The sequence below is a fragment of the Podarcis melisellensis genome (assembly GCF_964234715.1).
Source record: "Podarcis melisellensis genome assembly, chromosome: 8".
NCBI lineage: Eukaryota > Metazoa > Chordata > Lepidosauria > Squamata > Lacertidae > Podarcis > Podarcis melisellensis.
In genome coordinates this window covers 19,980,966-20,003,035 of record NC_138540.1, presented here as the reverse complement: position 1 = coordinate 20,003,035, position 22,070 = coordinate 19,980,966, and the positions used below count along the sequence as shown (strand labels likewise).

The 22,070-nt window shown below is 47.5% G+C and overlaps 2 protein-coding genes across 5 annotated transcripts in view; one reads left to right on the top strand and one right to left on the bottom strand.

Moving 5' to 3' along the window:
* Positions 1-902: 902 nt before the first annotated feature.
* On the top strand, positions 903-8,185 carry RNF223 (ring finger protein 223). 3 transcript variants are annotated; one of them, XM_081923830.1, is made up of 3 exons: positions 903-1,184; positions 5,731-5,876; positions 6,713-8,185. In XM_081923830.1, the coding sequence occupies exons 2-3, from the start codon at positions 5,825-5,827 to the stop codon at positions 7,564-7,566; spliced, it is 906 nt and encodes a 301-aa protein (XP_081779956.1). In that variant the 5' UTR covers positions 903-1,184; positions 5,731-5,824; the 3' UTR covers positions 7,567-8,185. The 3 variants fall into 3 exon arrangements, with proteins under 3 accessions (XP_081779956.1, XP_081779955.1, XP_081779957.1); XM_081923829.1 differs by lacking the exon at positions 903-1,184 and adding an exon at positions 1,195-1,397; XM_081923831.1 differs by lacking the exons at positions 903-1,184; positions 5,731-5,876 and adding an exon at positions 1,195-1,397.
* A 2,286-nt stretch (positions 8,186-10,471) lies between these two features.
* The window catches only part of LOC309376806 (tyrosine-protein phosphatase non-receptor type 11-like), a 57,865-nt gene continuing 46,266 nt past the window's right edge, over positions 10,472-22,070 (bottom strand). For both annotated transcript variants that reach the window (XM_081923639.1, XM_081923640.1), the window contains exons 10-16: positions 19,242-19,373; positions 17,880-18,034; positions 17,128-17,195; positions 15,146-15,297; positions 13,835-13,935; positions 12,484-12,609; positions 10,472-10,797 (exon numbers count right to left, since the gene is read on the bottom strand). In XM_081923639.1, coding sequence (XP_081779765.1) covers positions 12,525-12,609; positions 13,835-13,935; positions 15,146-15,297; positions 17,128-17,195; positions 17,880-18,034; positions 19,242-19,373 — 693 coding nt within the window. In that variant the 3' untranslated portion in view covers positions 10,472-10,797; positions 12,484-12,524. The remainder of the gene's footprint in view (positions 10,798-12,483; positions 12,610-13,834; positions 13,936-15,145; positions 15,298-17,127; positions 17,196-17,879; positions 18,035-19,241; positions 19,374-22,070) is intronic.

The window sequence follows — 22,070 nt, the reverse complement described above, 5'->3', positions numbered from 1 at the left end:
TTTTGGCCTACAACTCCCATCATCCCTAGCTAGCAAGACCAGTGGTCAGGGATGATGGGAATTTTAGTTCAAAAACAGCTGGAGGCCCAAGGTTGGGAAACACTGCACTCAGCACCACCCAGAGCGGCTGGGGAAGCCCAGCCAGACGGGCAAGGTATAAATAATCAATTATTCTTATTCTTATTTTTATTATTACTACTACTGCCTAGAAAGGAATGTCGCCGTCTAACTGGAAACAGTTCCCCATCCGTGCTCTAGATCAGCAGACCAAGTGTCCCCATTTTCCAGGGACAGTCTCAGATTTACACAAGCTGTCGCAGTTTCTGATTTGATCCTGGAATGTCCCACTTTGCCTTAGGACGTCCCTATGTTCATCAGAGAAATGTTGGAGGGTATTGAGTTAGGCGAACTCTGAGCCAAGGAGTTAAGTAACTATATCACCTTCAGAAGGCACCTGAAATATTTTTAATGTTGAATGCTTTGTTGTGTTTTTATATCTGTTGGAAGCTGCCCAGAGTGGGTGGGACAACCCAGTCAGATGGGTGGGGAATAATAAGATGATGATTATTACTACTACTATTACAGTGGTACCTCGGGTTACATACGCTTCGGGTTACATACACTTCAGGTTACAGACTCCGCTAACCCAGAAATAGTACCTTGGGTTAAGAACTTTGCTTCAGGATGAGAACAGAAATCGTGCTCCGGTGGCGCGTCAGCAGCAGGAGGCCCTATTAGCTAAAGTGGTGCTTCAGGTTAAGAACAGTTTCAGGTTAAGAACGGACCTCTGGAACAAATTAAGTACTTAGCCCGAGGTACCACTGTATTATGGAATAGGATGTCACTATTTTCATCAGAGAAATGTTGGAAAAGTTCTCTTTTCTTTCTAAATGGTGGCATAGACACAACAGATCTAACTCTGGGCTTGAAAGCACCAGAAAATATATATGCCAGAGGTCTATTGCCTTCGCTGAGCTGCTTGAAACCAGAACAAGAAAGTATTTCCTTTGCCAGATCTCCAAAAGGACAAAACTTCCACAAAGTGGGCAGGGCTCTCGGGAACTTTGAATCTTCTGTTCAGAAGCTGCTCCAGCCGGTCCTGTTTGTCAACACTGGAAGCCCCGCCCTCTGGGCGAAGCCGGCCAATGACAACAGAGGCCTTCCCTGACAATCAGGAGAGACAGGTAATGCTGATCAGGTAAGTCATCCTGCTAGACCAGAAGGTATAAAAGACACCTGAGTAATTGGCCCAGTGGCCAGTGGTGTGGATGGTGTGCTTTGAGAAGGCACCAGGACAAGTTAAGAGCAGCGTATTGGGAAGGTTTATATCAGGGAAGCATACCAGCATGCCGTGAAGAGGAACAGAACTACTTCAAAGATTTTGCACACTCAGACAGGTAAGTTGATGTTTTGTTTTCTCCTAAATTCTGGGTTGACAAAAAAGACCAAACCAACTTCAAGGTTGCCAAGGGAACTTTTAGGGTCAGAGGAGGGGGACCCCCCCAAAAAATCCAAATGGTTCCCCTTTTCCTGGTAATTTATGGGGCCCAATCCACCAGAAGAAAAACGATCACATCCCAGTTCTGTCACAGAGTTTTTAAGGTAGCCTTTGGTGCATTGCCGTTCTTCAGACTGCACCCAGAATTAAGGTTATTATCTAATAATATCCTCAACAGAACTGATGCAAAGTTGTGCGAGAAAGAGCCTGCAATCAGAAATGTTTTCTGCGGTGGATGGGGCAAAAGCTTGAGCTTAAGTAATGAACGGAACCGAGAGAGATGTGTGGGGCTTTGAAATTTCATTTTCCTAACGGTGAACGCTTTCCTGAGGCAACCGGGCCTCTCTTGGGAGCAAGGGTGTGGAATGCAAATTCCGGCGTAGTTTTGCAAAGCAGATAAGATAAAACCACTCCCGGGATATGCTTAGAAGTATAATTTCTGGAAAGGCCTCGGAGGCAGCAACCCAAAAGATACCTCTGAGCGTTGGGCTTTCAGTGACTCCACCTCTGACACTTTTGAGACAAACATCCTGCCATCATCCCAAGTGTGGCAATTGAGTGACATCAGAAGGAGAGAGGAGGATGTTGATGCAGGGAGGCGATGGGTCCATTCGATGGCAAACTACCTGCCAGACTGAGACAGGCCAACAGCCGCCTGCCATGGAGTAGGAATGAAAATGACACATTGAGGATGAAATTGACACATCAGGCACAGGATAGGGAGCAAAGGGTGGGGATATCTTTCGTATTTCATAGGCCTGTCATGCAAAGGAAGATTTATTTTCAAGGAGGGCCGTAGTGAACTCTCAGAGCATCTGCTATGCATGCAGAAGAGCGTAAGGCCAGAAAATTGGTGTGTGTGTGTGTGTGTGTGTGTGTGTGTGTATGTGTGGTGTTCATCTTCCAAACTGGTATTTCGTGTTCTCATTTTGTATTTTTATGTTGTGAACTGCCCTGTGATCTTCGGATGAAGGGTGGTGTACAAATTTCATACTGTCAATAATAAAAAGGTGGTCTCAGATTCTCCAGGCAGGTCTGGGAAAGACTCCCTGTCTAAATCCCTGGAGAGCAACTGCCAGTCAGTGCAGGCAATACTGAACTAGGTGGGCTTTGTAAAGGGAAAGAACTTTCCAGTGTAGATTAAAATGAACCCTGTCCTTGGATAATAGCCATTGCTTTCAATGCAGATGTTTTGTTGAGAGTGCAGAGCAGTGTCTTGCAAACCTGGGTCTCCAGCTGCAAGTCCCATCATCCCTGACCACTGGTCCTGCTAGCGAGGGATGCTGGGAGTTGTAGTCCAACGACAGCTGGAGATCCGAGTTTGGGAAACAGTGGTGCAGAGGGACAACAAAGGGACTGGTGGGAGGTTCTGTCCACCTGCAATACGGATTTGAAGTGGGGCCAGCAGGGGCCAAGTACTTTCACACAGCAGTTTTATTTATTGCATTTGTTTGTTTTACTTATTAAATTTATATCCCTGACTTCCACCCAAAGGAGCCGAGGGCGGCAAGGTTTTGGGGGGCTCTGCGCTGTTCCTGCATGCAGGTTCTGTGCGGCGTCTTCACTGTGTGAAGTCCTTATAGATCTGCAATCAGATTCTGCCCCCCTCCATTTAATGCAGTTGTTGCCATTTCCATATATCAGATCCTCAGCAGAAATGGTAAACTGTTGTTGAGCAAGTGCCCTGCTCCTAATCCCACTCCTAATCCGACATGCTAACCTGTCTACCACACTGGTTTTCTGGGTGTCTGGTGCATGGAGTTTGCAAAACTGGTTCACAGTGTGTTCTGAGCATTCCCAAACTTCTTGCTGGGTCTGCCGCAAGCAAAACAGACACATGCTGGGACTTGGAGCACCCACCTATATTGGGAGTTTCCCTGTTGCTTCTCTTTGTGATTCACTGCTCTGACATTGCCTCTTTCCAATTCTGCTCGTGTGGGGCCACAGCTGATTCTGTCACATGCCTCTGCACTGAGCATGAGATCCATGCACTAATCCCCAGTTCAGAGTTGGAAATTGATTGCGTGCCCTCGGAGAAGGTTCCCTACTGCATCTCTGTATGAGTCACCTAACTGGGCGTGAATCACTGATTAGGCTGAGTCAAACCTGATGTATTGATTCATGCAGACGCAAGAGGGATGAGCTTCTCCAGGATAAATTCTCATATGTTGCACGTACTTTAAAGACATCTGACAGAATCAATATGGTGTCGAGGTAGGAATAGGTGAATCCAGGTTCAAATCTTCACACGGCTGTAAAATCCACCTACCTCACATAATTGTTGCATTGAATAAAATGGGAATACTTGGTGGTGACAAGTCCCATTCATTTACCTCTGTCTCCAGTGTTTAGTAATCGGAGGCACTCTTGCCTTGAAGCTGGATCAGGCCAGAGACCCATCTAGTCCAGCATCCTGTTTGCACAGTGGCCAACCAGATGCCTCAATGGGAAAGCTGCAGGCAGGATTTGAGCAACTCTGCCATCAAGCTTTTAGCCCAAATCTGCCAAGTTACTTAATGTGGGCTAGACTTGAGTGTGTAGGTGTCCTTGCTATTGCTTCTGGGTAAGGTAAAACCTGCCATGCCAGGGGCTATAGTGGCATCTTCTTCCAGGAATTGGCATGTGACTGAGGCACATGAACAGGCAGAAGCAAACGGGTGCAGATTAATTAACCTGGAGCCGCAGCATGCAGCACATTTTGCTTCCATTGAATTGGGGTGACTCAATCCTCTTGGTTGAATTTGAATTATTTCCCAGCTCAGCCTAGCCTCAAAAACAGGTTGAGCTAGTTCCATGAGTACTGTACATGGAAATTAGTGTTCCTCGCTTCAGGGCTCTGAGCATCTCACCTGATCGCAGGGAGCCTGTCCCATTAGACACCTCACTGGATGTTTTTAAAACACAGCCTAATTCTTCCAGATGTCTAAAGAGGATTAGTTGCTGTGACTTGGCACGAGCTTTGTTTAAAGTTTCCTGGATTTGCACAGGGCAAGCCGAGTGCGGGAGCAGGCAAGAGGACCTGGGTTCCAATGAAGCTGCCAGGTGACCTTTGGCCAATCGTAATCTCCCAGCCTTCCATGCTTTGCAGGGTTGCTGTGGGGATAAAAAGGTGGGGAAGGGGGAGACAGAACTATATCGCTCAGCTTCAGCTCCATGGAGGAAAGGCAGCATAAAAACAGTCAGGTAGATCTTCTGAGTGCAAAAGAAAAACAAAGAATTTAATTATTAGGAAGGATGGGAACTACAACTCTCATCAGCCCCAGCAAGCTTAGCAGGTGGGAGTTGTAGTTTAGCAACATATGCAGCCCAAGTTTGAGTTATCAAATTGTTGCAAGAATTTGATTGTCGTTAATTCCCATGTTCCTTTCTGGCCTTCTAGGAAGTGAGATTTAAACGACTCTAGGAGGAAGCCCTCCCAAACCAGACCTTTGGCCCATCTAGCTCATTGATGCCTACACTGACTGACAGCAGCTTTGCAGGGTTTCAGGCAGGGGATATTCCCAGCCCCTACCTGGGATTGAACAGTTCTGCCACCCAGCCATGGTCTTTCCCCAGGAAAAGATCATAGTCTCATCTGGCTTCCTTTTTGGAAGTGCCTAACACTGCAACTTTATTACACCAGGCTTCTAGGAACTGGACTGTTGTCAGAAGACACCCTTTTAATGTTTTGTTGGAAATGGAAGTGTGTGTGTGTATACGTGACAGAAGCTGGTTACGTTAAGGCACAGTCATAATTTTGCCTACGCAAACTCCCACCCTATTAAATAAGGTTTAATTTAGCCGTAAACTAGCGGACGGGGACGGGCTTGCCAGAACTGGGGCTAAGAGCACAAGCAAAACCCTTCCTGCCCCTTAGGATGAGATGAGAACCTTTCCCCAAAGTGCTGCCCAGGCAAGTGGCGTTGAACTACAACTCCCAGAAATTCCAGGCAGCACAGAGATGGGCAAGTCCACAACCAGGGTCAGCTGTTATTTCAAAGACAGAAAATGCCAGACCCCCAAACCCTATTGGCTTCTTCTAGCTGGTGATCCCTGCTGAACAGGCCACTGCAGTACCAGCCTCCACCCACTAGTGGCGCTGTAAGCACCACAGGGATCTGTTGTGGCTTACAAACTATGGGTTCAAGACCCACTGTGTGCCTTCCTGCCCACCTAAATAGTTGAGACCTGTGTTTACTCTCTGGTGCTAGTACTTACCTCCAGCTCTGAATGGACTTGTCTGTCTGTCTTAGGCTCTTGCGCAAGCTGCCCGTCGCCACTTCCTCCTCCTCTTCCACCACCGAGCAGGCTAGATAGCCAACCTTAGAGAGATCCCTTGTGGATTTCATGGAGACGGCAACACTTCTCTCTTCTCAGCTTAGGAGAAGCACCGGCTGGGGTATGTTTTTACACTTTTCTATCGGTGGCTCTGCCCCTGGTGGCTGGTGGAACTGGCAGGGCAGAAGGTGAAGAGGCCAGCAGTGGATGGAGCCAGAGCTAAAGTCAGGCACAGTTACCCCCTGTCCGGCTAGAAGGCAGACAGGCAGGGGACTGGCTGAGGTTGGTTGTAGCAGTGCCCTCCTATTCAGCCAGCCTCCCCTGCTTTGTCTATCCCTAGCTTAAGGGTGGAGGAACTGGAAGTGACGGGAGGTGGTGGCACTAACAGTAGTCTGAGGTGTCTAAGTAAAATAAATAAATGCAAGAGCCTTGCTGGATCAGCCAAAAGCTTCATCTTACCCCAGTATTCTGATTCCAGTAGGGGTCAGCTGGTTGCTTCTGCCCACTAGTCTAATTCCTTAAACAGAATTCCTTAAAGCTAATAATACTTGTCCTAAAACTGGATTGGAGTATCAAGTCATTTCCATTATGGATATATATATATATATATAGTGTGTGTGTAGATGAGGAGTGGGGAATGTCAGTCCTGGGGGCCACATGTGGACCTCCAGGCCTCTCTGTGTGGCCCTTCCAACTTTCCCCCGGGCTCCCCGTCACCCCACCCTGCTTCAAACCCGCCTTGAGTGCTTTTGTGTGGCTGGTTTGTGCCCTTGCGCTTTTCCAACCTGAGGACAGAGAGGAGTGTGTTTGTGTAGAAACTAGCCTACTGTACATAGCTAATTTGCATGTGTCCCCCCCCCCCACAACATGCAAGCTCACGTATCTACCCATCCCATTTTGGTTCTTCCTTGTCTTGCCCTCCCTTAATACAGATTCTCTCTCTCCCTCTCTCTGCAGATTCCGTCATGTCCTGCTTCTCCCACGTGTGGCACACGGAAGTGCCCAACTCTCCTCCCACCAGCCCCACCAGCCCCATCCCGGCTGCCCCGCACGAGATTCCCGTCCCCCTCAGCCCCATCGTGATCACGTCTCCCGCCTCGGAAGGCCGCCCCCGCGTGTGCTCGCCGGTGTGCTCTCCCACCTCCGGGAAGGTTCGGCTGGGCTCCCCCACCTCGCCACAGCCGGGCTCCCCCATCGAGTGCTCCATCTGCTTCAACACCTATGACAACCTCTTCAAGACGCCCAAGGTCCTCCAGTGCCAACACACCTTCTGCCTGGAGTGCCTGGCCCGCCTGACCGCCACCCTCCCCCCTCACCGAGTCGAGGACCAGCTCCCCTGCCCCTTCTGCCGCCAGATCACCGAGATCCCTCTGGAAGGGCCTCCGGGCCTCCAGACGAGCAAGGAACTATTGGCCACCCTGCCTCCCGAGCTACAGAAGGAGAAAATGATCTGGATGGAGGGCACCCGCCTCTGCTGCAGGCAGTCATCTGACCCGGAGAGCGCCGAGCCCTGCATCAGCATCGACGTCGCCCCCAGCAAACCTGAAATCCCTGTGGTGCCCCCAGAGAGCTTCATGAGCAGGCTTGCCCGCTGCGACATGTGCGATGACTGGAAGCGCATCATGCTGCTCTCGGCCTTGATCATCATTCTCTTCTGCATCATCCTGTGGCCGGTCCAGTGTGCCCTGAAGACGGGCAACCTCCGCTGCTTCACCAGGACTTACACGCTGAACAGGCCACACTATGTGCCACCGCCTCCAACCACCACCCCAGCGCCAACAATGAGCGACATTCTTGACCTCCTAGGGTGAGCCCGAGAGAGGGAGGGACTGTGTTTCAGTGGGCAGAGCACATATTTTGCACGCAGGAAGTACGTATTTTGTACCTCCAAGTTGAACAAAACCCTCTTGGCCTGAGACTGTCACAGTGGACAACTCTAGACTCTAGGTGGTCCAACGGTCTGGCTTTCTGAGTTGGGACATTAGTGCTTTCTGCTCTCTCGACATGCTCATGATGCTCTTTTTAGGAACCTCTGGAAACTTTTAAATAAAGACATTGCCGTTCCATACGCCCTGTGGGTTCTGCTCTGTTAACCCAGTTTGTGACTCCCATGGCAATGCAGAGAGCAGAGGTGAACCTTTTTGCAAGGTCAACACCTGCTGCTCTGAAGGATGCCCACCAAAGAGTTACCTGGAATGATGCCTCCCCACACACCTATCATACCAGCAGGAATCAGAGGCCAACTGTTCAAAATTGCACAGTGTTGTCCCCTGGGCCCATTACATGTGAAAGGACAATGGGAAAAAGGACTTTTCCCCAGAGACTGACTCCCTTCACCAACAGCTTGAATGAAGCCTATGCGCAATTATATCTTGGAGTGGGAAGAGAACGTATTTAATTTTATATGTGTTATTAAACATTTCAATTTTATATAGATGGTGTGTGGTATTCTACAAATATGGCAGTTTCTTTAAATTGACTTAAATATGTGTTGGTGTTTTGCAGGATTTTTTTCCCCCCGAAGGGTGGGTAGCCGTGCACAATTGAGAGAGAGAGAAAACAAGCAGAGAATGGTTTTTAAAGAGGTTACGAGGGGCTACCTGCACTTGTGGTCTTCCCATTGGGGGCATATGATTGGCTGCTGTGAGAACAGGAGGCTAGACTAGATGGCCACGCTTTGGCCCAATCCAGCAGGGCTCATCTTGCTAGATGGGTGTCAATGAGGTTCCTTCGTGGTTTATCACTGGTATGACTAGCCTAGGAGAATGCACCGTACAACACACCACACAACACACACTACAAATCCTTTGCCACACACAGAAGGTTCCTCAGCAAGCGACTAACTTTTGTAAAGATTTTCTAGAAGAAATAACTTTTAAAATCTCATGGTTTGATTAGACAATCCCTCCCAACCATAACCACCCAGTGGGTTCTTAAGCCTGATCTGTATTGAGACATCAGCAAACAAATCATGACCCTTTAAGCTAGCAGTGGTCGCTTTTCCCAACTCTGTTTTAAGCACACAAAAACAAAACACACCAGCAAGACATCGCAGCTCTGAAGCAACTCGCAGAGACTCCCCCCATACCTTTTCCAAAGGCAGGGAAACATGGTGTCTTGCAAATGCCGTGACATTTATGTTAGTATTCCTGCTCCGTGATTGCAGTCATGGAATTGTTGTCTTTCACATGGCGGTCTTACTCAAGAGTAGGATGAGCTCCTGACAACTTGAACCCATTGAGTGTTTGCTTACAGCTTTCAGCATGGCCCCTTTGTTTATTGCCAGCATTCAAGGTTTAATTTGGAAGTTTCTCACCTCGAGACTACTCTTTTTAAAAAGACAACTTCTACTAAGATTGGGTTGCCATATCTTGAAGAGCAAAAAAAGAGAGGTCAGAGCCCGAGCTGCTGCCAGCCCAAGATGGGGTGAGTGGTCAGAGGGCTGGTGTGATTTAAGAGTCCAGCAAAATCTGGAATGCCATAGATGTTAGCCATCCCTGGTGTGGAAGAAAAGGTACCCTGTTTAAAAAAACCTCTCGTTAACATAGAGAAGCATTCCTAGTAATCTCAAAATGGTGGCGCAATTTGGCATTTTCCCCATATAAGGGTAAACCAGACAGTGACTACAGATGTGGCATTACTGTAAGGTAGCACAGCCATGTTCAGTCGTAACAGTAAGCCAGAGCTGCTCTGAAGGTGATGGACTTCTCCCTCATTGGAGGTTTTTAGACAGAGGTTGGGGGCGGCTGTCTGCCAGGGATTCTTTAGCTGTGAATCCTGCATGGCAGGGGGTTGGACTAGATGACCCACGGGGTCCCTTCCAACTGATTCTGATTCTGCCATAATGTGGTTTCTCTAAAGCAAGCATCACACTTAAGTGTGACGCCCGATCCACTCCTATTTTGCTCCTCTCCTGGCAGAATAAGACAATAAGGAAGCTTCAACTTCTAGCTGTTTCTGAACAAGGTGTGTGGAAAGATGCCCGTAGCTCCCTAGCAAGCCATGATCAGCATGGATCGTTCTGTTAGCTATCCGATCATAGCCTGCTAGGGAGCCACAATTGGGGGGCATGGGCAAAATGAGCAAAAATCACAAACAAGAGTTGCTGCAACATACTATGGCCTCAGCCCAGTATACCTGAAGGAGCGTCTCCACCCCCATCATTCAGCCCGGACACTGAGGTCCAGCTCCAAGGGCCTTCTGGCGGTTCCCTCACTGCGAGAAGTGACATTACAGGGAACCAGGCAGAGGGCCTTCTCGGTAGTGGCACCTGCCCTGCAGAACGTCCTCCCATCAGATGTCAAGGAAACAAACTAACTGACTTTTAGAAGACATCTGAAGGCAGCCCTGTTTAGGGAAGTTTTTAATGTTTGATCTTTTATCGTGTTTTTAATCTTCTGTTGGGAGCCGCCCAGAGTGGCTGAGGAAACCCAGCCAGGTGGCAGGTGTATCAACAATAAATAATAATAATAATAATAATAATAATAATAATAATAATAATAATAATTAATTATTATTATTATTATTATTATTATTATTTATTACTACTACTACTACAATTCTCTCCTCTGCAGCTCAGTAAACCCAACCCCACTGAGGAGAAAACCGTACCACACTCCATGCACAACGATGTGCTTTTGCCTCCTATTTCTGTGACGTTTTAACAACTTTCCCCTCTCCACCACACCCCACAAAAAAGGACACTCATTAGCTTACTGTGCTTATATATATATCTATATATCTATAAAAAAAACAAGTTAAAAGGAGATTCGTAGGTTCTATTACAGACATCCAGAGGCACTTGCAGATAAACAGCATCAGGGAATTTGTGCACGACGGGGGGGGGGGGGGAGTTTGTCTCTCTCCTGAATAAGTTAGGCCAAGATTTGTTCCTAAAGCATAGACAGCTCCTCCCTTGACAGGTGGCATGCTGGGTCAATCTTTGGTTTTCTGTGCTGAATCCAAGGTTCAAGTGGTGAAAACGAGCAATAGGTGGCGATGGAAGGTTGTGGAGGACGTGCAGGTGCGACTCTCGGCAACCCCTAATATAAGGGCAGGAAAAAAGGGAAGGGGAAAGAGGTATTCACTTTATTTATTTGCTCTGAGCATTTGTACCCCACTGTTCAACCAAAAAACACTCCCAGAGCATCCAGGCTTCTGCTTGCTATCTCTCCCACTGAAGCAGCTGCCCCCTAGATAACAGTGGAGGCGAGAGGAAGCCACAGCAGAACCAATGGAGGTTGCTCTGCCTCCCAGCAATTTGAACATCACAGAATTAACAGAGACAGAATAGCAAGTGTCTCTGTTTTGGTCATGCGCATTGCTTTGTTTTAAGATCATGCCACCAGAGCTGTAGCTAGGTGATCTTCTGCCCCTGGCAGAACCGCCCAGATCGCGCCCCCTAGCCATGGACAAATCAGCTCTTCTTTCCGCCTCTCCTCCAACCGCCCTCCTACAACCATTCAATTTACCCTCTATTTAAAACCATTTCTTACGAGGCAAACAAGAGGCATCATCAGAGTTGCAAGTACACAAAGAAGATGTGGAACAGGGCTGGGGACGGGGTGTGGCCTGTGTGGAGGGGTGTGGCCTGTGTGGAAGGGGGTGTGGTCTGCTGAGAGGGGGCGTTGCCCAGGGGGAATTCTGAGAGCTATGCAAGCAAGTCTGGAAGGGGCACATTTGATCCCATGGCCTGGGGTTCCCCATCCCTGATCTGTGGGCTGCGGTGGATACCATTTCCTTCTGTGCCCTCAAATATACAATGCCTGGGACATTTGGGCAGAGAGCGTGGAAGAGAGGGATTGCAATACGCCCAGAAGCAGTTCTGCTCAAACTGGGTCTCCTTTTTCTTTTTTAAAAAAAGAAGGCTAGACTATGGTACTACCAGTCATAACCTCCAAACCTTTTCAGAGAGTTTTAAAAACAAAACAAAACACCACTGAAAATGACAAGAAAACCTTTCAAAATGCCCCCTGCCTCCTGTGAACGGGGCAGTGAATATTGGGTGATGAGGAGGGGCAGAGGGGAAATCTCTCTTTCTCTACGGAATACGGAACAGGAACATTCCATGCTGAAACATTTTGTAGCAGGTATGCTACAGCAGCAGCAAGAATACTTATTGCAAAGCATTGGAAGACACAAGACCTACCCACTCTGGAAGAATGGCAGATGCAAGTAATGGACTACATGGAAATGGCGGAAATGACTGGCAGAATCTGAGACCAGGGAGAAGAGTTGGTGGAAGAAGATTGGAGGAAATTTAAAATTTGTCTACAGAAACATTGTAAAATTTTTGCATGTTGATGACATTGAAATGAGCTGAAGGAGTTCTAGCAACAAGGTTAAAAATAAGATTGGATTGATAATAGATAAATTAATTGGATATGAATTTGCTGAAATAATTTTTAAAAGGGATACAAAAAAGGGAGATGTGAGGAAGTCAGGAAAATAAGTGAATCAAAGAGGAGAAATTTAAAAAAGGGGATTTTTGTGTTTTTTTCTTTTTCTGCTTTTTTCTATTTTTTTTTTTACAGGTTAAATGTTTGTATTTTTTGTATTTGGTAATTTTATACTTTTCTGTATGTGTTTTTTCTTTTTTCTGTTTGTTGTTATTTCTGAAACTTAATAAAATATTACTAAAAAAATAAGAAAGAAAGAAAGAAACATTTTGTAGCAGATCCCACTGGTCCCTTAAAACAGCGTTAAAGTTAAACAAACAAACCACAGACCTGTTTTATAGCCACCAAGTACACGTCCCTCTCCGAAGCTGCTATCTCCCTGAGCTGCTTAAACCTGAGACCTTTGTGGCTTTAACGCTGAGGTTCTCGTATACGGAGGCAGATTCTTCGTCGACTCTGTAGAAACACATAAACACAGAATTGTAGAGTTGGAAGGGGGCTAGTGGGGCATCTAGCTCAACCCTCATCTTGCGCAAAACAGGAGAAAGGGGGCTGGAACACATCAACCGAGAGCAAACCCCCATCCTCCAACCCCCCTCCCCCCCAAATAAAAGCTTCTGGAAGCAGGGTGTGGAGAAGAGAAGTCTTGCAAAAACTAAGCCAGCCCATATGCCTCCCTGGGGCATCACATTTTGCATTTCTTGGGGGCTTTCGAGTGTTCAAAGCATTTCACATCGATTATCAAGCTCAGTGTTTTTCAACCACTGTTGCCTGGTGTGCCGTGGGAAAAATTGAAAAATTCGAAAGATTTAAAAATAAAGTATTTTATAATTTTTCATATTTCTGTTTACTTACTATTTCATAATAAAGTAATTATAAAATACTTTCTTTGTGTTTATTTGATTCCTATTCAAGAGAATTACTTTATATATAGTCAATATAGGCACAAAGTTAAATTTTTTAACATTTTCTAATGGTGGTGTGCCTCGTGATTTTTTTCATGAAACAAGTGTGCCTTTGCCCAAAAAAGGTTGAAAAACACTGATCTAGCTTGTAACCACATGGCCGTTTTGTTGCTGCTTCCCCTGTCTATGAAAGCATTCTCATCTTGAGAGGCAGTGCGGTGTAATGGGTAGAGTGCTGGAGGACCAGGATTCAAATCCCCCTCTCGGCCACCGTGTGTGTGTGTGTGTGTGTGTGTGTGTGTGTGTGTGTGTGACCTTGGGCCAGTCACTGCCTCTCAGCCTAACCTACCTCACAAGCTTGTTGCAGTGATGGAGAGAGAGGTGAACCAGGTAAGACACCTTTAATTCCTTGGAGGAACGGTGGTATAGAGATGTAAGAACAAAATAAACACTAAATCTTACAAAGAACTGAGGCAATGATTGGGTTCCTTAACAGTAATGTTTGCTGGGAGGCCTTTGGGCATGGAGGTGAACTGTTGGCTTCCCACCCTCCCAACATGCCAATTGGATGCTATGCTGCTCACAACAATTTGTATTTCTGCCCTCTCACAATTTCCTCTGGCATCCCCAGCTCTGAAAAGAATGTTCTCTGTAGCCAAAAATTTGCTCTGAATTCATGTTGGGCCAAGGCTTCACGTCTATGCTGTCTCCCCAACTCCTCCCCGCCCCCCGCTTTGCCCTCAAATAAGGCCCTCTTCCCCACAGCTTCACCTTACCCTGTCTGGACTCTTGGTGACGGGGGACGAGCTTTCATTCTGGGCTGCTCCATCGGCGGGTATCGGATATTCAAGTACTCTCTCTCCTTCCTTGTATTTCTCTGAAACGGACAACCGGACAGAACTGATTGGTTCCACAGCTCCTCCAACCTTTGAGGCCATTTCTAAAATGTGGCCTACTCTTGCTCAGAGTAGACCCACTGAAATTCATGGATGAGACTACCTTGGGTTCACTGGGCAGCATCCCACCTCGTTTTACTCAAGAACAGACTCATGGAAATCACTGTGCCCAAGTTAGCCAATGTCCACCAACTTCCATGGGTCTACTCTGAGTAGGACCAGCACTGGATGCAACTGCGGCTGATGGAGGTTGGAGCCCAGCAACTTCTGAAGAGCCGCAGGTTCCTTATTCTTGCATTTTAAAAAAAGGCAGAGCTGTGATGGAGGTAGCTCAGGGAAATACAGGCAAGTGACAGTCTGGTTCAGGGATGAGGAGCCTACAGCCCTCCAGATGTTACTCTCACCATCCCTGGCCATTGGCCATGCTGGCTGGGGGCTGATGGGAGATGGGAGTCTGGTTCCCCACCCCTGGTTTAAATGCTTTCAGAGTAAACACCTTGGGAGTTGAGCTCAGAAAGCAATTGCTGACAGGAGCAAGCCAGCAGTAAATCACTCCCTGCAAGTTGGAATTAACTCTTTATTGGCAAGAGCATGATGTGCACAGACTTGGCGGAATGTCAGGCCTAATGAGCACAGGTCTTGCCGCATGGATCTGTTGCCAAGACTGAAAGTCCCCACCTCCCCATAGCAGTCTTAAGTCCTCTCCTCTCCAGGGTTTTTCCTAAGCAATCAGAGACTGAATCTGCATGAAGCCAAGGTTTCCTTTACCCATTTCAGCCCTCTTCTGGTTCTGGGAGACCAGGGAGGAGGGGAGCCGGTCGCATCAGGAGTGGGAGACACCTGTGACTCTTCAACAGCTGGACTCATCTCTGCCTCTTGGCATCCCTTCCCCAACATTCCTGATTCAGCTTCTGCCTCCGATTCTGGACTTCTCTCTGCCACAGGCTCTCCCAGCTCACTAAGCCCCGTTACCCCTTCAGCGTCTGACACCTCCTCCTCCTAAACTTCTCTCTCTGACCACTCATGGTCACCCCCAGTCTCTGAGCCTTCTTCCTTTGGGGGTTCCCTAGCTGGTTCCTTCCACCATTCCATTGCATCCAAAACTGTGCAATCCAGTCCCTGGTCCCATCCCTAAGCACTCTTCAGATCAAAACCACCCCTCTTTTGGTGGGCAAATGGGACGCCCCCTACCTGTTCCTCTTCCAGCTCCTTTTGTTCTGTGGCAATGTACTGCTGGACAGCCATGTAGACGAACTTGTACTGCGCTTCTGTTTGCACCATGCCAGAGCGCTGCCTCCGTACCATCTGGATGGTCTTGGGGATATCGATGTCACAGTCCAAACCTATTTATGGGTCAAGAAAGGTGGGGCAGCCTTAGGTCACATCTGCCCTGTACACTTAAAGCATGCGGCTTCTCCCCCAAAGGGTCCTAGGAACTGTCATCCATCAAGAGTGCTGGGAATTGCAGCTCTGTACACTACAATTCCCAGGATCCTTTGGGGCAGGAAGCCATGTGCTTTAAAAGTGTGATGTGGAAAGAGAGCATTTTTCCCTGTGGCAGATTTAGAATTGGGGGTACACCCATACAGCGGGTGGCGCTGTGGGTTAAACCACAGAGCCTAGGACTTGCCGATCAGAAGGTCGGCGGTTTGAATCCCCGTGACGGGGTGAGATCCCGTTGCTCAGTCCCTGCTCCTGCCAACCTAGCAGTTCAAAAGCACATCAAAGTGCAAGTAGATGAATAGGTACCACTCTGGTGGGAAGGTAAACAGTGTTTCTGTGCGCTGCTCTGGTTCGTCAGAAGTGGCTTAGTCATGTTGGCCACATGACCCGGAAGCTGTACGCCGGCTCCCTCAGCCAATAAAGCGAGATGAGCGCCACAACCCCAGAGTCGGTCACAGCTGGACCTAATGGTCAGGGGTTCCTTTACCATACAGCCAAGATGGCTTCATCTTAAAGAAGGTGTAAGAAAACAACTTATCCCAAAATTATTTGGTGGAAACGAATGTTTTAGGGAAGGGCATATGAGGCAAAAAGGAGATTATGGTGGACACACAGGAACCCCAGATGATATATTCATTGAATATTCACTCAGATTTCCTTGCACAATGCTTAATCAGTAGTCAAGGCCAGGGCCGGATTTAGGTTTGATGAGGCCCTAAGCTACTGAAGGTAATGGGGCCCTTTATATGTCCAGCTGTCCTTTGTCAACAACAAATTGTCACTGTTTTTCGTGTTTAATATATGCTATATGGTAATTTATGGACCTAATAGGTACCTAAAATAGGGACCTAAAAGCCATTTGCACATAACAAATAGGAGCCTACACAACACAAAACACTGTTGCTGTACATATGTTTTATTTTATTTGTTTTTTATCTTATATTTTGGAAATGTACATCCAGTTTGTTTTTTCCCTTTAAATTTTTTGAGGGGCCCCAAAAGAGTGCAGCCCTAAGCCATAGCTTGTTTAGCTTATACGCAAATCCAGCACTGGTCAAGACTATGCCCTGTCTTTACTGAGCATTCATCCCAATTTGTTTTGGGGGAGGTTATACAACAGAGGGTTTTCATCCCTTGAATTCAACGTGCAGCCTTAACAGTTACAGTAGATGATCAAATCCCTTCCGTAAAACAGTGACAGTCTGTTGGCGACCACTCTTGTGAGCGGCTCCAAAAGGCCAACTCATGTATAAAACGAGAATCGTGCCCAGGTGGGAAGTGTTAAACTTTCCCATAATGATGTAGTTAAAATTCAAGTTCCTTGTCCCTAGGATCATCCGGAACAATCTTGAAATCCCTTTTGGAACACAAAAAGCTGCTGAATGCCTAACTAACTGCATGGCGGCCAGCAAGATTGAAGGGAAGAGGGCAAGCTCCAGAGGGACAAGAATGGGGGCAAGCTCTGGGGTCAAGTCTATAGTATAAAAGCTCACTGGTCAGGCATCTTCAGAGTTTTCAGCCTTGAAAACACCCAGATAGCCTGTTTGCCCAGAGCAGTTAGTAGTTTATGACCTAAAGCGAAGTTTCTCCGCTAACTGGTCGCCTGGATGCAGTACCAGCTCACTATAGGCGAGTGCCTATTATTTACAAGACTGCATTAAACATTCTGCATGCCCCAGATCCTCCTTAGAATTAAAAGGGGGAGAGAACCTCAAAGTTCTATTGTTTACCTTGCCTGTGAATAGTGTCCACCAAGATGTCTATCACTATGATGGTGCCCGTTCGTCCTATCCCGGCACTGGGGGAAGAAAGAGAGGTGAGGAGGGCAAAGTTGCCACCAGCCCAGCGCAGACATTAGCCCATTGGTCAGCCAAGGTGAGAATGGCTACAACAGGTACAGGAAGGGCTGGGACCCCCAGGAAGTTGGTAGACTCCAGCTCGCATCAGCCAACTTTGACAACATTCAAGGAAGGGGCGGGTGGGAAAATCAATCGCCCAACATTTAAACCCTTTTCTCTAGAGGGTTTAACATTGAGATTACTGCCATTAAGGAGATTACAAGGCAGCCATAAAAACAGCGTTGATGGGATTCCTGATGCAAGAATCATAAGCCTTGTAATTATATGTCCCCCCCCCCCTACCCAGCCCCGCTGATCTCCAACCATCCCAGAATCACTGTTTTCTCCTCCCATCGCCCGTTCTTGACATCTTAAGATGTTCACATTCTCTATGTTGGTTTATAATCTGTAAGGGAGGAGCGTAGAGCCTGGCTAGATAACAGAAAGTCCTTCATGCAGCGTGGAACTATGGAACTCACTCCCACAAGATGGCTTTAAAAGAGTGGGGAGCCTAGAAAATCTAGAGCATACAAACTGAGAGTGCTTTGATATTATTACTTGAGCAATCCACGAAAATTCATTGGCCAATACTGCCAACCTCTGCAGCCAGTTCAGCCAAGCATCGCCCCCTCCTGGCCACTCACCTGCAGTGCACTACGATAGGCCCAGTGTCCGGGACGCTTCTCTGGGCCCTGTTGACTTGATCCAGGAAGCCTAGGACTCCCCCCGGCTCATTGGGGACCCCGTGATCTGGCCAGCTGAAATACTGGAAGTGCTTGATTTGCCTGGGGCGCTCTTCCTGCAACATTGGAGGAGGAGATAGTTTTGTAAGGCTAAATACATATCCCGCTCTGAGTAGTGCAGATCAGGGAAGAGAAACACAGATCTGCCTGGTTTAGGGAAATAGCGGCAGTGGGAATTGTTAAGCGTTATGTTAGGGACGCGGGTGGCGCTGTGGGCTAAACCACAGAGCCTAGGACTTGCCGATCAGAAGGTCGGCGGTTCGAATCCTCGCAACGGGGTGAGCTCCCGTGCTCAGTTCCAGCTCCTGCCCACCTAGCAGTTCGAAAGCACATCAAAGTGCAAGTAGATAAATAGGTACCGCTCCTGCGGGAAGGTAAACGGTGTTTCCGTGTGCTGCTCTGGTTTGCCAGAAGCGGCTTAGTCATGCTGGCCACATAACCTGGAAGCTGTACGCCGGCTCCCTCGGCCAATAAAGCAAGATGAGCGCCGCAACCCCAGAGTCGGCGACAACTGGACCTAATGGTCAGGGGTCCCTTTACCTTTACCTTTATGGGTAATGGGGTGATTTGTCAAGGAACTGGGGGTGGGGGACAAAACTAGGAAAATGTTTGCACAGGTACTGGCACAAAGGAAGTTGTATACCATGATTGCATCTTACACAGGGGTTCAGTCCAAGGGTTCAATGTATATTTAGAAGCGCATATACACTCTCTTGCCCGACACCACTGATTCATGAACATCTGTGAGGTGGGAGAGTAGGGGACAGCAGGAGGCACATGGATTGAGTGGAGAAGATTCTGTCACCTGTGTGCCATATGCAAAACTGAAAACAGCTTGCCTTATACTCCTACTTTGTATTATTTAGCTCGGCGGGGTTCTCTATTTTGCTGGTTGCGGGAGGAACGATCTGCAAGATCTGCAACAGGCACTGGAATCACAATGCAAACTGCTAAAAGATTGCATTGAGCTTGCAGCCAGCTTTGCTGAGACGCACTCTTCTGAAGCTTCATTTTTCTGAAGGCGCTAGAAACTTTATTTTATTTTATTTTTTTAAAGATCAGAGGGATTTCTGAATTCTGCAGAATTTTCCACTTTTCCCACACCCTTGTGGGGCAACAGTGTATACTCATTCCTGGGTCTTTCCAAGCTGGGAGGTGGGGAGTTTATCTACAGGCAGATGATCCAGCGAGATTAGACGAAAATGCCATCTCAAAGCAAACACCATCACATGCAAAAGGTCTATTAAAGAGGTGACCTCTCACCCTGTCCATCCGTGAAATCTCCAGCTCTCGGATGTGATAACCTTGAGCTTCTCGTTCGCCAACATTCCTCACGCTGATGTAACCATATTCCTTGGCACAGTTTTTATCCGGCCAGTAGCGGAAACATTTATTCTGTGGGGAGAGAGAGAGAGATTAAATCTCATTAAAAGCAAAATTCCAGACTGCATCAACAAAAGGATCAAGGGAAACAACAGTGCCACTCTATTCTGCCTTGGTCAGAACCCCACCTGGCGTGCTGTGCCCATTTCTGGGCACCAAAATTTAAGGAGGATATTGGAATGTGTGCAGAGGAGGGAGACTAAGATGATGGAGGGTCCAGAAACGGTGAAGCACGTGAACGTAAGCAGGTATTCGCTTGGTGTTAAATAAGGATCAGGCAGACTCAGCAATGGAGAATAAGAAGGTGAAGTTTATTGTCAGGCAATAAGGACCCAGTTTGGAATCTCTTCCAAAAGGAACTGGGACCCCGATTCACAGAAATCCAGAGGTCTTTATACCTGAGCAGATCACAGCAAATCATAGATCATGAGGCAACCACGAGGCAGTCACGATATTGTCAGCGAAAATTAGCCAATTAGCAAGCTTCTTGCCATGCTACCAGCTCCTGGTCAAGCACTGGTCAAGCACGGAGCTCTAGTTCCGCTTTCCGATGCTCGCAGTGACGCTCTGTCTAACCTCTCCCCTAGTTATGACAGGACAGGGAGTTTGGAGATTTTGTGGTTTTGTCTTCCTGTTCTGTGGATTAATTTAGCCTGTATTTGAGGGGATTTTGTACCAGAATCTCTGATTCATGTCTTCCCCTTGTCCAGGGTACACGGATGTTTGTAGGGGAAAGGTCGGCTCCTAATTTTGCTGTTTCAAGCAGTATGCAATTAGCTAAGGCACGGCTTCCCTTTGATTCAAAATGGATTATAAAATACTGTAAGCCCTGATTATGTGTGAGCATATATGAATATATTGATTACTGTACTGATAACTGATTATATGGATAGCATAGGGGTAGCCCTTCTTCCTTGCCTCAACGGAGCCTTATGAGGAGCGGTTGAGGGAATTGAGTATGTTTAGCCTGGAAAAGAGGAAAGTGAGAGGTGATGGGATGGCCACCTTCAAATATCTCAAGTGCTCTCACATAGAAGAGGGAGCAAATTTGCTTTCCAGCGCCCTAAGAAGCAAGGATGTGAACCAGTGGATTCAAATGACAAGAAAGGAGATTCTAGCTAAGCATTAGGAACATAGCTGTCAACTTACAGATTTGAAAATAAGGGACCAGCAGCCTCGAAAATAAGGGATCTGCAGCCAAAATAAGGGATTTTCCAAGCGCGGGTATGTTCAACCTCTGAGCCCCTCCAAGCCAAAGGCAAAAAGCCCAGCCAGCAGCCTAATGAAGCCTCAAGCGGTGGTTCCCACAGTGCAGAAACCCGGCAAAGGGGATGCAGCAAGGAAAACCACTGTTGCCTCTCCGCTGGGAAGCGCTGAGCAAAGGCGAGTCCCCAGGCAACGCGGCCGATTTGATCGGCACAAGGCATGCAAGCTCCACCCCTCAGTCGTTCTTAGACTCCTTATTGGGTGAGCAATGCAGCCAAGCAACACAGTTGGAGCCTCCCTCCTCCCTGGCCGGCAGGGGGGGAGGGAAAGGAGCTGCTTCCTTTGAAACCCGGGAAATTTAAGGGGCATCATCAATAAGGGACAGCAGCGGGACACAGCGCTGGGATAAGGGACTTTCCGCCAAATAAGGGACGGTTGACAGCTATGATTGGGAAGAACTTTCTGATTGGACAGTGCAAACAGGCTCTCCTTCACAGGAGGTGTTTAAACAGAGGTTGGAAGGCTATCTGTCAGGGGTTCTTCAGCTGTGATTCCTGTATTGTACAGGGATGGTCTAGAATTCAGCGGTTCTCAACCTGTGGGTCCCCAGATGTTGTTGGACTACAACTCCCATCATCCCTGAGCTCTGGCCTTGCTAGCTAGGGGTGATGGGAGTTTGTAGTCCAACAACATCTGGGAACCCTCAGGCAGAGAAAGGCTGGTCTAGATGGCTCTTGGGGTCTCTTCCATCTCTACAATTCTCTGACTCTAATCAATGCAGATCTCCATGTGTTGCCTTTCAGCTAGGTCTACTATTTTCTGTGGGCACATGATTTGGAGTGCTGCAGTATCTCAAAGCTGACGGAAGTTGTGGTTTCCTTTGTACATAACAGAACTTGCACCTCGTTCTCTTGAAATGAAAGCACCTTGTTTTTCCGGTGTTCCCAAATGCTTAGCTTTGGAGCATATGGAACAATTCCTCCTTGGTGTTCTCATGCACACCTTTCCCCAGAACGACTCCAGGAGCCTATTCTCACTGGCTGACTCACTTCCTTACTCTCTCTCTGATTGGCTCCGATCAGCCAAAAAGGGTGAGAATGGCTAAAAATCTTCCCCCTTCCATGCTGTGATTGGACAAGCTCTAGGATGCTGGAGACAGGGGCCCTGCCGCACAAATCGTAAGGGATCTTCAATTCCCACAATCCTGGACTGCTACATCACCGGATAAGACGGTCCCTTAACTATCTGTTATCCACGAAAGAGGAGGAAAAAATACAAGCTTAAAGTGGTTGGTGGATGGGTGGGGGGCAGGCTATGTAAGCATCCTATGACCTATAGGTCAGGATATTAATAGGCAAGATGTTAAATTGTTTTTATATGTAACAACTGTGGCAAGAGTATTATTAGCCCAGAAATGGAAACAAGAAGAAATTCCGATGAAAGAAGAATGGCAGATGAAATTAATGGACTATGCAGAATTGGACAAAATGACAGGAAGGATTC

Bases quoted from the DNA above. Each gene is read 5' to 3' on its own strand.
- RNF223 (XM_081923830.1), top strand. From the start codon at position 5,825: ATGGAGACGGCAACACTTCTCTCTTCTCAGCTTAGGAGAAGCACCGGC. The intron at 5,877-6,712 runs GTATGTTTTTAC...CTCTCTCTGCAG, and splicing joins TAGGAGAAGCACCGGCTGGG to ATTCCGTCATGTCCTGCTTC.